This window comes from Tursiops truncatus, chromosome 20 (genome assembly GCF_011762595.2).
Source record: "Tursiops truncatus isolate mTurTru1 chromosome 20, mTurTru1.mat.Y, whole genome shotgun sequence".
In the NCBI taxonomy this organism is placed as follows: domain Eukaryota; kingdom Metazoa; phylum Chordata; class Mammalia; order Artiodactyla; family Delphinidae; genus Tursiops; species Tursiops truncatus.
This window is the reverse complement of record NC_047053.1, coordinates 29,683,188-29,700,274: the sequence shown is the minus strand read 5'-3', so window position 1 is coordinate 29,700,274 and position 17,087 is coordinate 29,683,188. Positions and strand designations below refer to the sequence as shown.

The 17,087-nt window shown below is 37.5% G+C and overlaps 2 protein-coding genes across 14 annotated transcripts in view; one reads left to right on the top strand and one right to left on the bottom strand.

Annotated features, from left to right (window-relative positions):
• The window catches only part of RPS6KB1 (ribosomal protein S6 kinase B1), a 52,013-nt gene that overhangs the window by 8,784 nt on the left and 26,142 nt on the right, over positions 1-17,087 (bottom strand). For 4 of the 7 annotated variants that reach the window (XM_019945318.2, XM_073797567.1, XM_033848055.2 and 1 more), the window contains 6 exons: positions 16,721-16,828; positions 16,357-16,419; positions 16,088-16,165; positions 12,474-12,581; positions 9,281-9,393; positions 7,448-8,352 (listed from right to left, as the gene is read on the bottom strand). In XM_019945318.2, the coding sequence (XP_019800877.1) occupies positions 8,115-8,352; positions 9,281-9,393; positions 12,474-12,581; positions 16,088-16,165; positions 16,357-16,419; positions 16,721-16,828 (708 nt within the window). In that variant the 3' untranslated portion in view covers positions 7,448-8,114. Of the gene's footprint in view, positions 1-7,447; positions 8,353-9,280; positions 9,394-12,473; positions 12,582-16,087; positions 16,166-16,356; positions 16,420-16,720; positions 16,829-17,087 lie in introns of those variants that run through there. The other 3 variants (XM_019945319.3, XM_073797568.1, XM_019945320.3) reach the window with 3 other exon arrangements.
• Positions 1-17,087, top strand: part of RNFT1 (ring finger protein, transmembrane 1) — a 31,984-nt gene that overhangs the window by 7,646 nt on the left and 7,251 nt on the right. For 2 of the 7 annotated variants that reach the window (XM_073797569.1, XM_073797570.1), the window contains exons 7-8: positions 749-850; positions 14,330-14,494. In XM_073797569.1, the coding sequence (XP_073653670.1) occupies positions 749-850; positions 14,330-14,494 (267 nt within the window). Of the gene's footprint in view, positions 1-748; positions 851-1,730; positions 4,813-10,730; positions 10,806-10,833; positions 11,438-14,329; positions 14,495-17,087 lie in introns of those variants that run through there. The other 5 variants (XM_073797572.1, XM_073797573.1, XM_073797571.1 and 2 more) reach the window with 4 other exon arrangements.

The window sequence follows — 17,087 nt, the reverse complement described above, 5'->3', positions numbered from 1 at the left end:
TTCAAAGATTTGTGTTATTATTCAGTTTGACAGTATAACTCTACCCAAGTGACATTTTGCAATTACAGTTCTTCTGTAAAATTTTACCATTCTTTCGTAGTACTAAATGCTCCAACTTTTGTGATAAGTAAGGATGATAATTAAAATTATTTTTAGATTTAGTGGCAGGATACTGTTCAGTGGTCCCCAAACCTCCTTCACATTGAACTCATGGGGAGAGCTTTCAGGAATTAGATTCCTGGGTTACATCCTGGTATGTCTGGACCTACTGAATCAATCACCAGTGTGGAGCACAGAAACCTATTTTTAAAGTAGTCTCTACATGAGTTACATTCAGCCAGCCAAGCTCTGGATTGACTTTTTTGAAAAGTGTCATAGGTAATAAGTGGGCTCAATTTGGCAGTACTGGGTCACATAGTACATGAATATAGATTGCATAATGCTGTATTATATTTCAGATCGCTTAGTCTCTTGAGCCATTTGAATTTGAAGCACTGTCATTATTTGGGAATCCAATGAATCTAACAATCTTCCAGTATCCTATTATGTATTACATAGCAAGTTAACCTTGATGCCATCCATCCAGGCATCATTCTGCATACATAGTTCAGCTCTGAAATGTTTATATCCTTTGGGAGAGTTTTCAAATGCCTAGTTCCTTGGAGATTTGAGAAATACAGTACCATCTATCTATTTAAGGAACAGAAAAGAAAGAAATTTGTAGGAACATAACTTCTTATCTTTATAGAGTCACGGAGTGGCTGCCAGCAAGAGACAGTGTTCAGATGTGGATGATATTTGTTCAATATGTCAAGCTGAATTTCAAAAGCCAATTCTTCTCACCTGTCAGGTAACTGTATTTTTAAGCAACCTCAATACAGCACTTCTCTGTGATCTGCAAACGTCACATTTATGTTACTTATAGGGAAATATACACTATTCAGCAGAAAGTAGCATTCAGGGCACATACTACTAATTTCTTATTTGTGATTAGGGGTTTGGTAGGTTAGTTAAATCTTGCCCCTTAGTTCTAATGATTTTTTTTTTTTCTTTTTGCGGTACGCGGGCCTCTCACTGTTGTGGCCTCTCCCGTTGTGGAGCACAGGCTCCAGATACGCAGGCTCAGCGGCCATGGCTCACGGGCCTAGCCGCTCCGCGGCATGTGGGATCTTCCCACACTGGGGCACGAACCCGTGTCCCCTGCATCGGCAGGTGGACTCTCAACCACTGCGCCACCAGGGAAGCCCAGTTCTAATGATTTTTATGTAGAGGAGTGTATAAAGGGGAAAAAAAAAATTCAAATGGCATACTGGATACCAAAGTGACTGGGAAACAGACTATTTTTAATAATTGAATACTAGTCTTTTAGAATAATACCAGCATTTGTTACTGGACTGTATAAGGCCCTTCCCTATACTTTATTTCAGTAACCCTCAAAGACTTTATTAAGCTGTTAGTCATTATACTTGATCTTAAAGTTATCACCTGAGGATAGCTTGTATTTTATTAAAAGTGGTTAAATGGATAGTACAAGTCAGAATAATACTTGTGCCTCTACCACGAACACCTCTGTGTTCTTGAATGTTATACTTTGCTTTCTCACTTGTAAAATAAAGGGATTAGTGTCCTCCAAATTCCCTTTCAGCTCTAGAGTATGATTCTCTGCAATGTGATGAATTTAAAATTGAAATGTTATCAACTATAAAATCTAGTTCTTAATTTCCTTACAGCATATATTTTGTGAAGAGTGCATTACCTTATGGTTTAACAGAGAGAAAACATGTCCGCTGTGCAGAACTGTGATTTCAGACCATATAAACAAATGGCAAGATGGAGCCACTTCATCACACCTTCAAATATATTAAGTTCTAAACTTAATATTAAGGCCACAAAACACTAATTTTATTTGGTTACAGTGACTATTGGTAAAGACATTAGAATGGATTTTCAGGGCTGGAAGTTAAGGAAAATGTTTCCAAATGGTTTTAGAATATTATAATAAGGCAAGTGTGTAGTCCAGCTTCTCAAAAGATTAAATGAAAGAACCCTATATTTAAAAATAGTAATGTTCAACATAATGCATATGCAACATTTATTCTATCCTAATTATTTGACAGATAATTGCAGTGTTAAATTGTAAATGTGTTTTCTTGTTAATGTTACCAAAATGACAACTGGATAACTAGAACTAGTGGTTTTAGAGGAATTCAGGTATTCTTTCCTGACACTGTTTTCGGAATAAAGAATATTTTTCATAATATTTTAAGATACACATTACCTGAAAGTAGAATTTTCTTTAATATTGACTTTTATAATTCCCATTCTAAAATTTCTCATAAAATTTTTATTTTTAAATGAATGCTCTAAATGCTATATTTTACCTGTACAATCAGATTTTTCTAAGGAAGATTAATTTACTGAGGATGAAATATTTTAATATTGTATTATTTTCTGTAGTGTGATTAGCAGTCATTGAGAACAGATGGTTTAAATTCCTTTTCTTTGTGGACTTCATACATACAATCCTGCCATCAGCTTTAATGTTCATGGTCTTGCTTTTTGGAAAGTGCCACGGACTTTCTTGGATTATTAAAATAATTCACATGGATTACAAACAGCTGGCTTCACTGATGATTTGAATTGAGTGACAAACAAGAGCAACTCAAACACTTAGAAAAGAATTCCTCGGGACTTCCCTGGCAGTCCAGTGGTTAAGACTCCGCACTTCCAATGCAGGGGACGTGGGTTTGAGCTCTGGTCGGGGAACTAGGCTCCCACATGGTGCGTGGCCAAAAAAAAAAAAAGAAAAAAAAAGGATTTCCCCGTATAACTAGTCTTCTCCAGAAGAGTTTTGGAGTCTCATGCTTAAATCACCATTACTTGGGAGGTTAAAGCTTGCACTCAGGCCAACACAAGCTTTGGAGAGTGTGGTTTGTTTGTCTACAGGTATTTGTGCAGGGTGGTGGAAAGAGAATGAGGCACTTTCTCTCTCACTGTGAAACCTCTAAGGGAGGATGGATCTATACCAGAAATCCAAAGGACTGGTTATCATATATATTTAGATGCAAGGCCTCTGCCCATTTTCTCTTTTACCATCTATCAGTTTGCACACAAGAAAAAGATAGTGGGGGGAAGTAGAAGCTACGAGGCAGAGGTAGAAAACAAATTTGCAGTGCTGATAAGACAAAGATTAAACCAACCTGGATTAATAAGGATAGTGACCAACCAGATACAGGTTAAACCACTTTTCATGCCTTATGGCCACCCAAATTGACAAAAGAACATTAGCCTGTAACTTTTCTCCCCAGGTGAATATTGCTAGATTATAAGTGCAACTGTTCCTGTTTATTCAGGATGAAATACTTAACTATGTTACGTACTTTGAGAACCACTGCAAATACTAAAAAACAAGCTTACTTGGCCTTAAATCACCTTCCTAACTTGGTGGTGAAGCTAATAGTTGTTATTTAGGTATGCAGCAGGGGATAAGTGAGAAAGACAATTTGAGATTAGAATTTGGGTGTGAAGGGTATGCTGACTTCTTGATAAAAACATAAGAATAACACCTTAAACACATAGGTTACTTCAGCCCTAATACCTACTTACCACACTTACTTACCCTATGGCCATATGGATAGCTTTGTTTCTTAATATGACTGAATAACAAAAGAAGTCCCTGGTGGACAGTGGGGTTTTTTGTTTTTGTTTTCTTAACAAACAAGAAAGCAGTTCACATATGAGTTTAAAAGGAGGAAAATGTAACAGGAGAGCTTTGCCATTCACTAGTAACATTGATGAACTAGAAGCATTTCTCTTATTTTTATTCCTTCACCTCAAAAACAGGAATAGGGATTCAAACCCCATTTATTCTGTGAATTCAGATCACATCCTCTAAAAGACTGTTTTATCAACATCAAGAGTCACTACTATGTTTTATAAAAAAGTACGTTTGAGAACTTCTGTAGAGAAACCATCTTGGCAAGTGTGATAGAATTACCTCATAAATAAGAGGTGGTTTACACAAAACACCCATCTTACAGTAGATATATTGAGACATTAGTTAAAAACAGATTTGTCCACTATGTTATTTGTTCATACACATCAGGTAATGTAGTTGACAAATGTGGCTGGAAAAACTGTTGTATGTTAGCACAAGAAAGTCTTCCATTGTTTTTATGTGAAGCTGGCTTTCACATAACTTTTCACATGAACTTTTTTTTTTAAGCAACCAATTCAATTCTACTATTTGACAGAACTTGGAAATCACAGATGTTTAACACCTAATATAAAATCAGTACTAAAACTTGTTATAAATTTAAATTGCTTCAATTTTGCCACAAAAACAGTTTTATGACTGTCATTCTTCACATAAATAGTTTATTAAATATGAGAATCTGAACACATCTGGCATGTTAATGGGAAAAATTATTGAAACCACATGTGTACCTGATAGTTATTTCTTCCTATCTTAGGATAATAATAATTTAAAAAAATCACTTCTATTTTATGTTCATTCAAATTTGCATTTAATTTCTATTTACATTCAGTCAATCTGAAATCAAATACTTAATACAGTAAACTAAACAAGATGAAAAGCAGAAAAGGTGTTACCCTCAAAGCACTCCTAATAAGGCAGCTGAAGAATTTACTCTGGTAGATGCAAAGCCAACTTGGGGTAGGAAAAAAAATAATAGTTTAAAGAGCAAACACAGATGAACCCATCTTTCAAATGTTACTTTAGATAATCCACTGATATAATACTTGTGCTATAGTGGTAAATTAAGAATCACACATGAAGAATTTTGTATCAGTCAGCAACAGACCACAGGTCATGGTGGAACAAATACTTTATGATTATTTTGTCCAGCTTGCTAGTGTCTACTCCTATGAAAAAAGGTAGATGTTTGGACATTGATGTTTCTATTTGAGGAATTAACCATTTCCACAGCCTCAAAATCCATTCTGCATAAATCGAACATTTCTCATGAGAATAATCTTAGATCTAGCCCTTATAAGCTAGGAACCATATGACTAAGTAACCAAAATAGTTAGGTGCTATATTAAATATAAAATCCAAGGCTTGGGATATTAATACTATTGAAGATGCAGCTTATTTATAATCATTTATTTCTTAAAGAATGTTGAATTTATGGAGTATCATACATGCATTCTTCCCCCCCCCAATTACCTTCTATCTCAAAAAATAGTATGGAAGAATCCTTCTTGAAGGATTCAAATTAGTTAAGACCATAAAGGGGAAAAAGAAATAACAGTTTTCCTAAAAATCTGGTTCAAGTTCAATAATTAATACTTTACATTGTTAATCACAGCTGGTTTATAAATCTCAGTTTATTCTGTAATGCTACAAACCTTATAAAATCAAAATTAGTAAACTTCAGTTCTCAATGATTATATTTTAATTAAAAAACAGCATGTATAAAATAAAAAAATATCCTGTAATAGCTGATTTTAAAGAAAATAATCAAGTGATGAAAGAAAAACACTTAATCTCTTTATACACTTACCTGGAATAATCATAAAGAACTTTCTTAGAAACTCAAGACTAGTATTATCGACATATATTTTTAAACTATGCTTGGGTTTTTACAAATAAATATAGGGTAAGCCATATTGCATAGGTGTGTGCTTTCTGTCTGTGACACTAAAGTGGCACTTGACATGTTTTCACAGTCATAGTAGGAATATCCATTTATGAAACAATTTCTCAATAAACTTGCCACAGTACAGAAAATTAACTTCACTGAATGTTAAGTTTGAAAAACTTATTTGTGTGGATGGTAGGTGTGCAATTAATACTTTTTATGCAGAAAGTTACAGTGTTTGCCACTATTGCTGGCAGTACTAATTATGAAACTGGTTTAACTATGGGGTGGTTATAGCCAGCCAATCACAGTGCAAATGTTACTAGCAAATAGGACTGAGGAGGAATATTTTGGTGTAAAACTTTCACTGGAATTTGGTCAGGCAGTCAACACTATAGTTAGTAAACTCATTTGAAAACAAGTATCAGAGTAGTACAAGCCATTTACAGTCTGAAATGAAGCCTGTACATATCACCATAGCTTTTTGGGTTCTGTTTTTCAGACATCATAAACTGTCAGAGAACAAAGACCTGCACTTTAAGTACAATTTCTGCCCTTACCATTATTTAGTTTCTAATTTATTAGCTACAGTTATAAAGTTCTCAGTAGACTGCTGCAATAAGGGAAGAGGAGGTCTAGAGGGAGTGATTTAAAAAAAAAAAAAAGGCTTTCTGTCCGAAGATGAGCTGTTATCAATTGTTTCATTTATTGCCACAATTGAAAAGGTATATTTCCAATCATTTTTCATGGTTCTATTTTTGCTTAATGTCATAGGATTTCATCTTATCTCACTCGAACCGTCATTTAAATAAGCAAAGCTTTTTCTGGCTGAATTCAACATGCATAAATAATTTTATGGCTTGGATCCTATGGCTCAAAACGGTTTGGAGAACATAGCAAGCAGCATCTATTTAAAAAAAATCATAGGGTTGCAAAATATTACAAATTGACTTTGCACACTCAGACTGAAGACATTATAAAAGACAAACAAAAAGTGGTAAGACTCAACTGCAACTGCATGATCATCTATTATACCAGTATGCACTGAAATAATATTTCTATAAAGCTCTGCAGATATTAAACCCTTTCACCAGCTAAAAGTCAGGGAAACGCTCTCTTTAAGGCAGAAGTATTTAAGAAAGGTAAAGTTACCTTTATTTTTATTCTTTGTACCTGTAAATCACTTATGTAGACTTCATTACAATTTTCAAAAACATAGTGTCTTGTTAACATGTTTCCTAAATTAAGCCACTGAGTTTTCTTATTCACTGTGGAAGACATTCATCAAAAGGCCATCAAATACTTTTACAATCAAAAAATGTAGCCCCAATATAGGAAAAAAAAAATACCTTTTTTCCTTTTAAAACCGTTGAGGAAAAAATGTAAGGAAGGCAGACACCAAAAACAGTAAAAAAGAAGTAAAACTTAAAACCTTACCAATTTGCTGTAAAGAGATTATACACAGAGGGTAGACCGTGGCAACACCCTCTTCCCCTGGATCTCCCTCCTCTCTCTCTCACTTTGCCGCCCTCGATATGCATTTTATCCTCTCTTCTGTCCTTCTTCAGCCATAGGCTGAACACATTTGACGTCTTGAACCAAATACTGGTATAAGGTGGCGATATTTTTCCAGTGCAATGCAGGCCCAGGATAAGGATGAAATGTAGGACATACAACTTATGCCCATTCCAAGGCTTCCAGTTAAGCTTAGCACATAATAGTACTGCAAGTAGAAATGATTAAATAGATTTTTTTTCCCTAGTATTACAGACAGGTATTGCAGCTGGGTTACTGAAAATAAACCCCAAGTCCACCCCAATCCCTCAAACGAGCCACAGCTGTGGTTAACAATGATTCATTTGCATTTTTATTATTTCACCAAGAGAAGAAACAGAAGTTGTCTGGCTTTCTTCACACCAATAATTTCGCATTTTAAAGTTTGGGATGTTTTCCATAATGAGCTGAATCAAAAATCTATTTGAAAAATATATATTTATATAAAAAAAGATTCAGGTTGTTTGCACGTAAAACATCAATTGTTAAGTTTCTTTCGTCTTTGATTCCATGTTGCTGGAAAGTTTGACCAAGCTTGCATGCTAATTTGTCCTTAGTTGCAAGTATTACAGGCAAACTCATACTTTGCCTAATGAAGGGATAACCCCTCTTCGACACAATCAGAACTCAACAGTGATTCAGAAGCAACATCCTACCCTTAATACTGTCAGTTTCGAGCCATCAACATGAAATCCTTGATAGGTTGAGACGATGTTGCTAGGAATCAGTTAATTGATGTGCCTAAGAGTTCCGCAGTACTATTTTCACTTAAGTTTTTTTGCACCATTGATTGATTTTTTAAAATCCATGTTTATTTTTCCTCTGTCCAATGTGTTCTATGTAATGACACTGACTCTTCGAGACTGTCATTTTGAGTCTTCTTGTTTCACCCTGCGGGATGCTCACACATCCCCTCCCCACCTTTTTTGCCTTAAATTCATTAAAAGCATTGCTCTGTCATAGATTCATACGCAGGTGTTCTGGTCGTTTGGAGATCATGGGAAAAGCTTGTTTTTTGTATGGCCCGGAGTTCGGCTGTCGTATTGGAAGTGGTGCTGAAGCTTCCCCACTCGTCGTCACATCCATCTGCTCTATTCCACTTGTTTCCATTGGGTACTCCACAGGCGCCTGAGGATTTGCCGTGCTGGCTGAAGCACCTCTTCCCCAGAAATCCCCAGGAGAAAATTTGACAGGGCTTTAAGACAAGGAAGAGCTATCATTCGTCTCAAGTACTATCTCAACAAGGAACATTTCCCTTACATTTAAAGGGAGTGGGGTAATGTGACCGTTTTTTTTCATTTAATTTCATTTTTGTGTGGATTAGTACAAAAGCAGAAGTTAAGCCATTTCTCCCCTAGGCTAATTGCTAGTTTCCTAACTGGTCTCTTTTACCTCTCTACTTGCCCTCATAAAACCGTCAATGATACTTACTTTTTAAAAAAAATCATTTTCTCCCCCACTTAAAACGGCTGCTCATTGCATTTAGAATATTTCTCCAAACCTCTGCCATTCTCTTCCTCGCTCACCACACTTCAGGAATGTTGACCTGCCTTTCGTTTCCAAGAAAAAGGCCAAGTTTTTTCCTCCCTTCTGCAGCTTCTGCATGAGCTGTTCTTCTACCTGTAACATCCTTGTATTTCTGTATTTTGTATGGCTAGCTATTTCTCCATGAATAGGAGTCCCCTTGTTATTTTTTGCATTCTAGTACCACACTCTATTTTTTTTTCGCATAGCATTTGGCGCTACTTGTAATTACATATTTTATTTCCTTCTTTGTTTATTTTGACTCTCTCTCACTAAATTGTAAGCTTCGTCAGAACAAGGACAATTCCTGTCTTAATCATGTGTCCCCAGAATGTAGCACAACCCCTGGTACACAATAAATGCTGAATGAATGGTTAAAGAGTACACTTTCCAGTGCAACGGCTTATTTTCAGGAGGGGAGGTAAACTATATAGCATATTATCATTGATTAGTCACAGACTAGTCACTTGCAATATTAGAAGGTGTAGAGCTGTGCTTATGTCAAAGAGAATGACAGATCTTCCATTTATGTAACTTGGCATAAATTTCTTAAGCAATGCTCTTCCAAGTTAAAAAAAAGAATAACAAAGTCTGAATACCTGACAGGTGTTCGTGGGCTGCCAATAAATCTTCGAGGTGACCGGATTTTTGGTTCAAAGGAAAACTTTTCTTTCACACTTTCAAGTACAGATGGAGCCACATATGTAAAACCCTGAAAGACAGTAACAGTGGACTACAGAATAGGATTTTGTCATGTACATCAAGAAAGTGTGGTGGTTCAATCTCTGACACACCAAGACAATGATGTACACCTAAAATCACCAATGTAGATACTATCCAGTTTCCTCAATCTCATTTCACACCCGTTACCTTCTTTCCAGTCATTTCTTGAGGCACAGACCTCCAGAGAGCAGAATTCTATTGAGCCGCATATGCCAGCAAACAAAATTTCACTCTACTGAAAGGAGGAGAACAAAACAGGAAAATGCAGGCTCTACATTAAGGTGTTAAATACAGGGCTTCCCCGGTGGTGCAGTGGTTGAGAGTCCGCCTGCCAATGCAGGGGACATGGGTTCGTGCCCCGGTCCGGGAAGATCCCACATGCTGCGGAGCGGCTGGGCCCATGAGCCATGGCCGCTGAGCCTGCGCTCCACAATGGGAGAGGCCACAACGGTGAGGCCCGCGTACCGCAAAAAAAAAAAAAAAAAAAGAAAAAAGATGTTAAATACAAAGATAAATGCAAAGAAAATTCTAGTGTTCCTAGCCACATGCATATAAGCAACTAAGATTATCACCCCCAAACAGTTTCTCATTATTAGGCCAAAGTCAAAATAGAATTCTCTAACTTGGCACATGTGATCTTTCTGGTTTTATACCAATGAATGGGTAGATTCAGATTTTCCTGATGAATAAGGGTCAGCATTGTGAAAACTTAATTTTAACAGACACTAATGCAATTTTGTTAGCTTTAGTTCTTTCTTGGACCTTGCTATTAGGCTACCAGCTATCATTTATCTTGCTGTTCATGTTCATCCCTTTAACAGTTAATCTTATACCTATCTTCCCTTCTGTTTATTCTTGTCACTTATGAGTAGGCATTTGAGTTATAATAAAAAGACTCAGTAAGGCTCTGGGTGAAGTCCTAAAGAGTAAGGTGCAATTCTGTAGGGCATATGCTTTGTTGTGACAGCTACATGTGGACTACGAAGGCCGTTTCCCCGCATGTTCTTGTGGGCTAAAGCTATAACTACCAAGAGGACCAGACTGTGCCTTAATCATCTTTGAATTTCCTTGAATTCTAATAGGAATTGAAATATTAATTGAACTGAAGTTACTACAGCCACAATCTCCAGATAAGTGGGCTGTTACTATTTTAAATTAATTTTAGTGCTCGCTTAAAACAGATACACATTGTGTACAGAATTCTGGCTACAACCTAACAAATGAATTGTTCTTGTATTCATTAGTTAGCCAATTTAAGTAATTAAGAAAAGCTCAACACGGATTTCCCTGGTGGTCCAGTGGTAAAGAATTTGCCTTCCAATGCAGGGGATAAGGGTTCAACCCCTGGTCAGGGAACTAAGATCCCACATGCTGTCGGGCAACTAAGCCTGCGTGCCATAACTACTGAGCTTGTGCGCCTCAACTACAGAGCCTGCGTGCCACAAACTACAGAGCCCTTGCACTCTGGAACCCACGCACCGCAACTACAGAGCCCACGTGCCCTGGAACCCGCACGCCACAGCTAGAGAAAAGCCTGCATGACACAACGAAGAGCCTGGATGCCACAATGAAAGATCCTGCATGCCTCAACAAAGATACCGCAACTAAGACCCAACACAGCCATAAACAAATAAACAAATAAAAAGATCAGCAATACTTTAACTGGAATGAAAGCTTAGATACATAACTTTTGCCACCACAACTTTGGATTTCTTTGTAGTAAGGTGTTTCTAGACTTTTTTTTTTTATGGGGGAGAACAATTGTCAAACTAGCTAAAACTCTATAATGCCCAGTTGAAGAAAAGGTCTGTATGTTAAATCAAAGGTATAAATTCCACATCAGTAGAAAACAAAATTCCACATCATGAAAGAAAAAAAGAAAGCAATGACACAATTAAAATGAATCATGCCTACTTCCCTAACTGATAAGAGATTGTACTAAGGGGGATACAGTAACTTTGCATCATGCTGACATAAATTTAATAACATGCATTCATCTTTCCCTCTCATGTAATTAAAATGCTATAAAATTATATTTTGCATGTATATTCTTATATCACCATATAATCATACATTTATAGAATTATTACTATTCAGTGTTGTTTACTGAAAAGCATACTGTACTATGGTGACTTAAGTGTTATTTTGCCCATACACAATTTTTGTATTCCATGCTAACTTTAGAACTGATCCTCCACCCCCAAAGATACAACACTACTGTGGTGTGTTATACTGAGAGCATTATTATTATTATTTTTACTGAGAGCATTATTTTTAAAAAAAGTTTGAAAATTAAGTTAGCAACAAATCCAGTGAACTCAGAAACAAATAAGGAAGAAAAAAAAACTTCCAAATGATTACTTTCCCCATATTCTATTCTCCCTAGGGATAATCCAAAAAGAAATGACAAAGGATAATGACAAAGGAAACAAATGATATAAAATTGGGTAGATATTCACATGACATGTAATTATAGTAATAAAATAAGCACTAGGCAAATAATATGCAATGATGGTCATCAGATATAAACCTATCATTTCTGTTAATCAAAATCTAAAATTTTGTTTTTCTATCTGAGGAGACAAGGTATAAATCAATACAGATACCTCCTCCTTAGGATTAATCTGCTTACAATCACATATGAACCAATATATTTTGATGTCAAATATTCACAATCAACAGGTTAAAAATCCCCTACAGACAAAAATCTTTAGCTGTTTCAGGAATAAAATAGTTACTATGAGCTCTTCTTCTCCTACTGCTATGACTGTGGGGGTTTCAGTTAAGATGCTGAGCCAAACATTTTAAGTCAGTGGGCGATTCAAAAAAAGGAATCATATACTCTGACTCTAATTGCTAAAATGGAATGCTGGATTATGAAAATGAATTTTCTAACTTATCAACAAGTTATAAGGGGATAACTTTTAAAAAAAAGCACCTCAGGTTATCTACATAAACTATAAAGCAAGCAAACTGAAATTTTCTTATTAAAAAGGGTGTTTCTTACTGAAAAGGGCCCATCCTCATACTTAAATTTCCCATGGGTACATCAGAAATTCTTTAACTCACCAGAAAGACCTGGTTGGCACTTTCACTGAGAGTTGAGTCATCTGGGCTGTCAACAGGTGTCTGACGTGTAAACTTTGAATCAAACTGACTCACATCCTCTTCAGATTGCTTTATAAAAAACAAAATGATTAGAAAATGGTGAACAGACTACATTATACATATCAATCAAATGCATTACATACATTAGAGAAGGCTCTAGATAGATCTCTTTTCTCAGGGTTTAACTGTAATAAAGTCGCAAAATAGCCTTAGCAGGCACAGATTGAAAAATAAATACAGGTGAAAAGTATCAAAGGTCAAACTATATCTTTAGTACACAGTTATCATTCCTATTAAAAATCTGGGGGCTTCCCTGGTGGCGCAGTGGTTGACAGTCCGCCTGCCGATGCAGGGGGCGTGGGTTCGTGCCCCGGTCCGGGAGGATCCCGTGTGCCGCGGAGCAGCTGGGCCCGTGAGCCGTGGCCGCTGAGCCTGCGCGTCCGGAGCCTGTGCTCCGCAGCGGGAGAGGCCACAACAGTGAGAGGCCGGCGTACCACAAAAAAAAAAAAAAAAAAAAAATCTGGGGCTTCCCTGGTGGCGCAGTGGTTGAGAGTCCGCCTGCCAATGCAGGGGACATGGGTTCGTGCCCCGGTCCGGGAAGATCCCACATGCCGTGGAGCGGCTGGGCCCGTGAGCCATGGCCGCTGAGCCTGCGCATCCGGAGCCTGTGCTCCGCAGCAGGAGAGGCCACAACAGTGAGAGGCCCGCGTACCGCAAAAAAAAAAAAAAAAAAAACCTGAATATCTTCCCTTCTCACAAAGCTTCAGTGTGGCTAGCCCACTGGCGAAATCCCTTTTTAGAGACAATTTGCACAGTTGGCAAATTTGTAATAAACTTGAAGCAGAGTTTAAACACAAAGCACATAATATGCTCTAGTTGACGTTTCTTCCCATACCTTATTTCATTCCTTTAAATTTCTCAAGGAGCAAAAGTAATATTCTACTCTGCATGAGTATATTTTCTTGTGGAGGAATATTATCACCCAGATCTAACCACCAGATCTGTTTCTTTCATTTCTTCTCTCTGTTACAACATCAGACCATGTGGTTGTGTCAAAAGAACCCAGCAACCGGGACTTCCCTGGCAGTCCAGTTAAGACTCCACGCTTCCACTGCAGGGGGCACAGGTTCCATCCCCAGTTGGGGAACTAAGATCCCACATGCTGCGCGGCCCAAAAAAAAAACAACTCAAGAACCTACACAAAGAAGCACCCAGTGTCTAAAGATGGAAAAACTGAACATCAATAAAAATAACTGCAATGAATTGAAACACAAATATGTTAAACAGCATGAGTTCATAATTATACTAAAAAAAATCACAATTCATTGGCCAATTTTGGAAGTTAGGGAACTAATTCATTATTTTGCAAACTGGGAAAGAAACATTTATCCTGCCTTTCCTGTATAAGGAAACCAAACAACTGATACAAGAGTATCTTTTCACAGAACAATCCCACCTAATAAAGAATGAATAACAGTATTAGAGTAAGACAATTTTGCAAACCCCTAATGAAATCTTGGAACTAGGCTATAGATTCTCAACCTTGGCTCTACTGACATTTTGGGCCTGATCATTCTTGTTGTAGGATGTTGTCCTGGGCATTATAGGATGTTTAGCAGCATTTCTGGCCTCTATCCCCTAAGTACCAGTGGCACTCCTCCCTAAGTTGTGACAACTTGTCTCTGACATTGCCAAATCAACCCTGGCTGAGAACCACTGATATAGGCAATAATCAACGACCACTAACTTTTTTTTTTTTTTTTTTTTGCGGTACGTGGGCTTCTCACTGTTATGGCCTCTCCCGTTGCGGAGCACAGGCTCCGGACGCACAGGCTCAGCGGCCATGGCTCACGGGCCCAACTGCTCCGCAGCATGTGGGATCTTCCTGGACCGGGGCACGAACCCGTGTCCCCTGCATCGGCAGGCGGACTCTCAACCACTGCGCCACCAGGGAAGCCCCCGCTAACATTTTTTTTAAAAATGTAAGTACATATTATATCTTCTGATCAAAATATATAGTACCAAAAGTTTAATCTGAATCAGATCTAAACTAAACCTAAACTACCAGTTTCCAGAAATACAAGGAACAGATGAACATGGCTGAGGACAACATGGGGTTAAAATCAGCAAAATCAATGTGAGGACCCCTACAGGACAAACAGTCCAGTTTCTTCAGTAAGTCCTCAAAGGAGGAATTGAGAGAGGATATCTATAGATGGAGAGACCTAAGAGACATAGTAACCGAACTATATAGGTCTTGACTGAATCCTTACTGAAACAAACCAACAGGAAAAACAAAGAAACAATTGGGGAAACTGTCAGCTTTTTAGTTGTGATGATAGCACGGTGGTTATGTTTATGTTTAAACAAGATGACTTAATAATTTCTGAAGCTGGATAGTTGGTATATGAGGGTTAATTATCCTTACAGTTATATATGTTGAAATTTTAAAGCAAGTCACCTTGTGCTCCAGGACCAAATAATCATCATCATTATCCTATTCCTTCTCCTCCACCGTCATCTCAAGAAATAGAAAAAGAAACTATCTTTTCTCAAATTTTGAGATGGGAAAAAGACAAGAACTAATACGCTAACTCATTTACTCATAAGCATATTGTTATGGTTTGAAGTATGTCCCTCCAACAGTCATATAATGAAGTTCTAACCCCCAGTACCTCAGAATGTGACCTTATTTGGAATGAAGGCCATTACAGATGTAATTAGTTAAGATAAGGTCATACTGGAGTAGGGAGGGATCCTAACCCAATATGACTGGTGTCCTTACAAAAAAGGGAAAATGTGGACACAGATCTACACACAAGGAGAATGCCACATGAACATGAAGGCAGAGATAGGATGATGTTCCTACAAGCCAAGGAATGCCAAAGATTGCCAGCAAACCACCAAAAGCTAGGAGAAAGGCATGAAACAGTCTCTCACAGCCTTCAGAAGTAACCAACCCTGCCAACACCTTGATCCCGAACTTCTAGCCTCTAGAACTGTGACATAATAAATTTCTATTTAAGCCACCTAGTTTGTGATACTTTGTTATAGAAAAGCAAATTCAAAATAGGGTTGGGTTAAGCAAAACAAAACAAAGCAAATAAACACAAAAGTCCTAAGTACTTGAGATATTTAATCATCTTAGGCAACCAACTTTAAACTAGTTAATATAGCCATCAATTGCTGCTGGCAGTAGTTCCTGAAAAGACTGCACAGAGGGACTTCCCTGGTGGCACAGTGGGTAGGACTCTGCACTCCCAATGCAGGGGACCTGGGTTTGATCCCTGGTCAGGGAACTAGATCCCACATGAATGCCCCCACTAAGAGTTCGCATGCCACAACTAAGGAGATGCCTGCTGCAACTAAGGAGCCCGCCTCCTGCAACTAAGACCCGGTGCAACCAAATAAATTAATTAAAAAAAAAAAACTGCACAGAATAAAGATTCTGAAGAGAGGATAGACCAAAGTTTTTGAACTATTAATAAATATAAAATGTTTCTGAATGGTCTGATATTTTCTTATTGTAAAAAAGTACCAGGTCCCTCAGATTATATGCTTTCATGAATACATACCAACAGAGGTTTAAAGGGGGGCTCTACCTTCCGAGCCAGCAGTTCTTCCCAGTTAATATGTCTGAAGAATGGATGAGCCTGGGGAAGAACAAAACAAAAGAGCAGGAAGAAAGGTTAAGAGGAACAGACTTCACTGGACTGACTAATCAGCCCATTTGAAGTTACTGATCACAAAATAAGCTATACTTATAAGCAACTACATATAACCTTCACAAATACATAAAATAGCATTATCTTCCCCACAAACCACCAAACATGCCAATCCCTACTTGAACTTCTCCAGCGTCCCCAGGACCAGCTCCAAGACGAGAAGCAGCATTTCTTTTCAGCAGCTTTAGGGAGGAAAAGAAACACACTGATGAACCTTATCTAGTCAAACTGATTATTTTTCTTTATAGAATTTGCATGTCTATTTTGCCTTGCAAATGTATGATTTATTAATTACTTCTAAATATCGTTTGGGAGTAAAAAGAAAACCTTTAAACAAACAAATTTGTCCTTTGCCTGCAAAAACTGTAGGCTTTTTTGTCAACACCTGTGTATGATTCTGTAGTCAAAATGTATATTCAGTTCTATCTATTTAAATCCTAGTAGTTGAAGCTTATGGTTTGAGTGCCTATTTTAGAACCCTACCTTTTTAAGCAGATCTCTGGCTTCTTGTGTGAGGTAGGGAGGCAAATTGAGTTTACATTTGAGGATTTTGTCAATTGTTTTCTTTCTATTCTCCCCAGTGAACGGGGGCTAAGAGTAGAAGAGAGTGAGAAAAATCAGCATAGAAAAAAATCAAATTTTAAATAACAGAATTATTCATTTCCTGAATTAGTCAGTTACGCATAGAGATCAGAAATGTATGTTGTGATATGGGATGCCTGCTAAAGACCTGTAGTTTTTGAGCAATGGCACAGAGAAAATAGCAACGTCCTGGAAGCAACTGGGTTGCCACCATTAACTTGGTGTGATAATGGGTGAGCCATTTGATTTTATGCTTCACTTTCTCCAT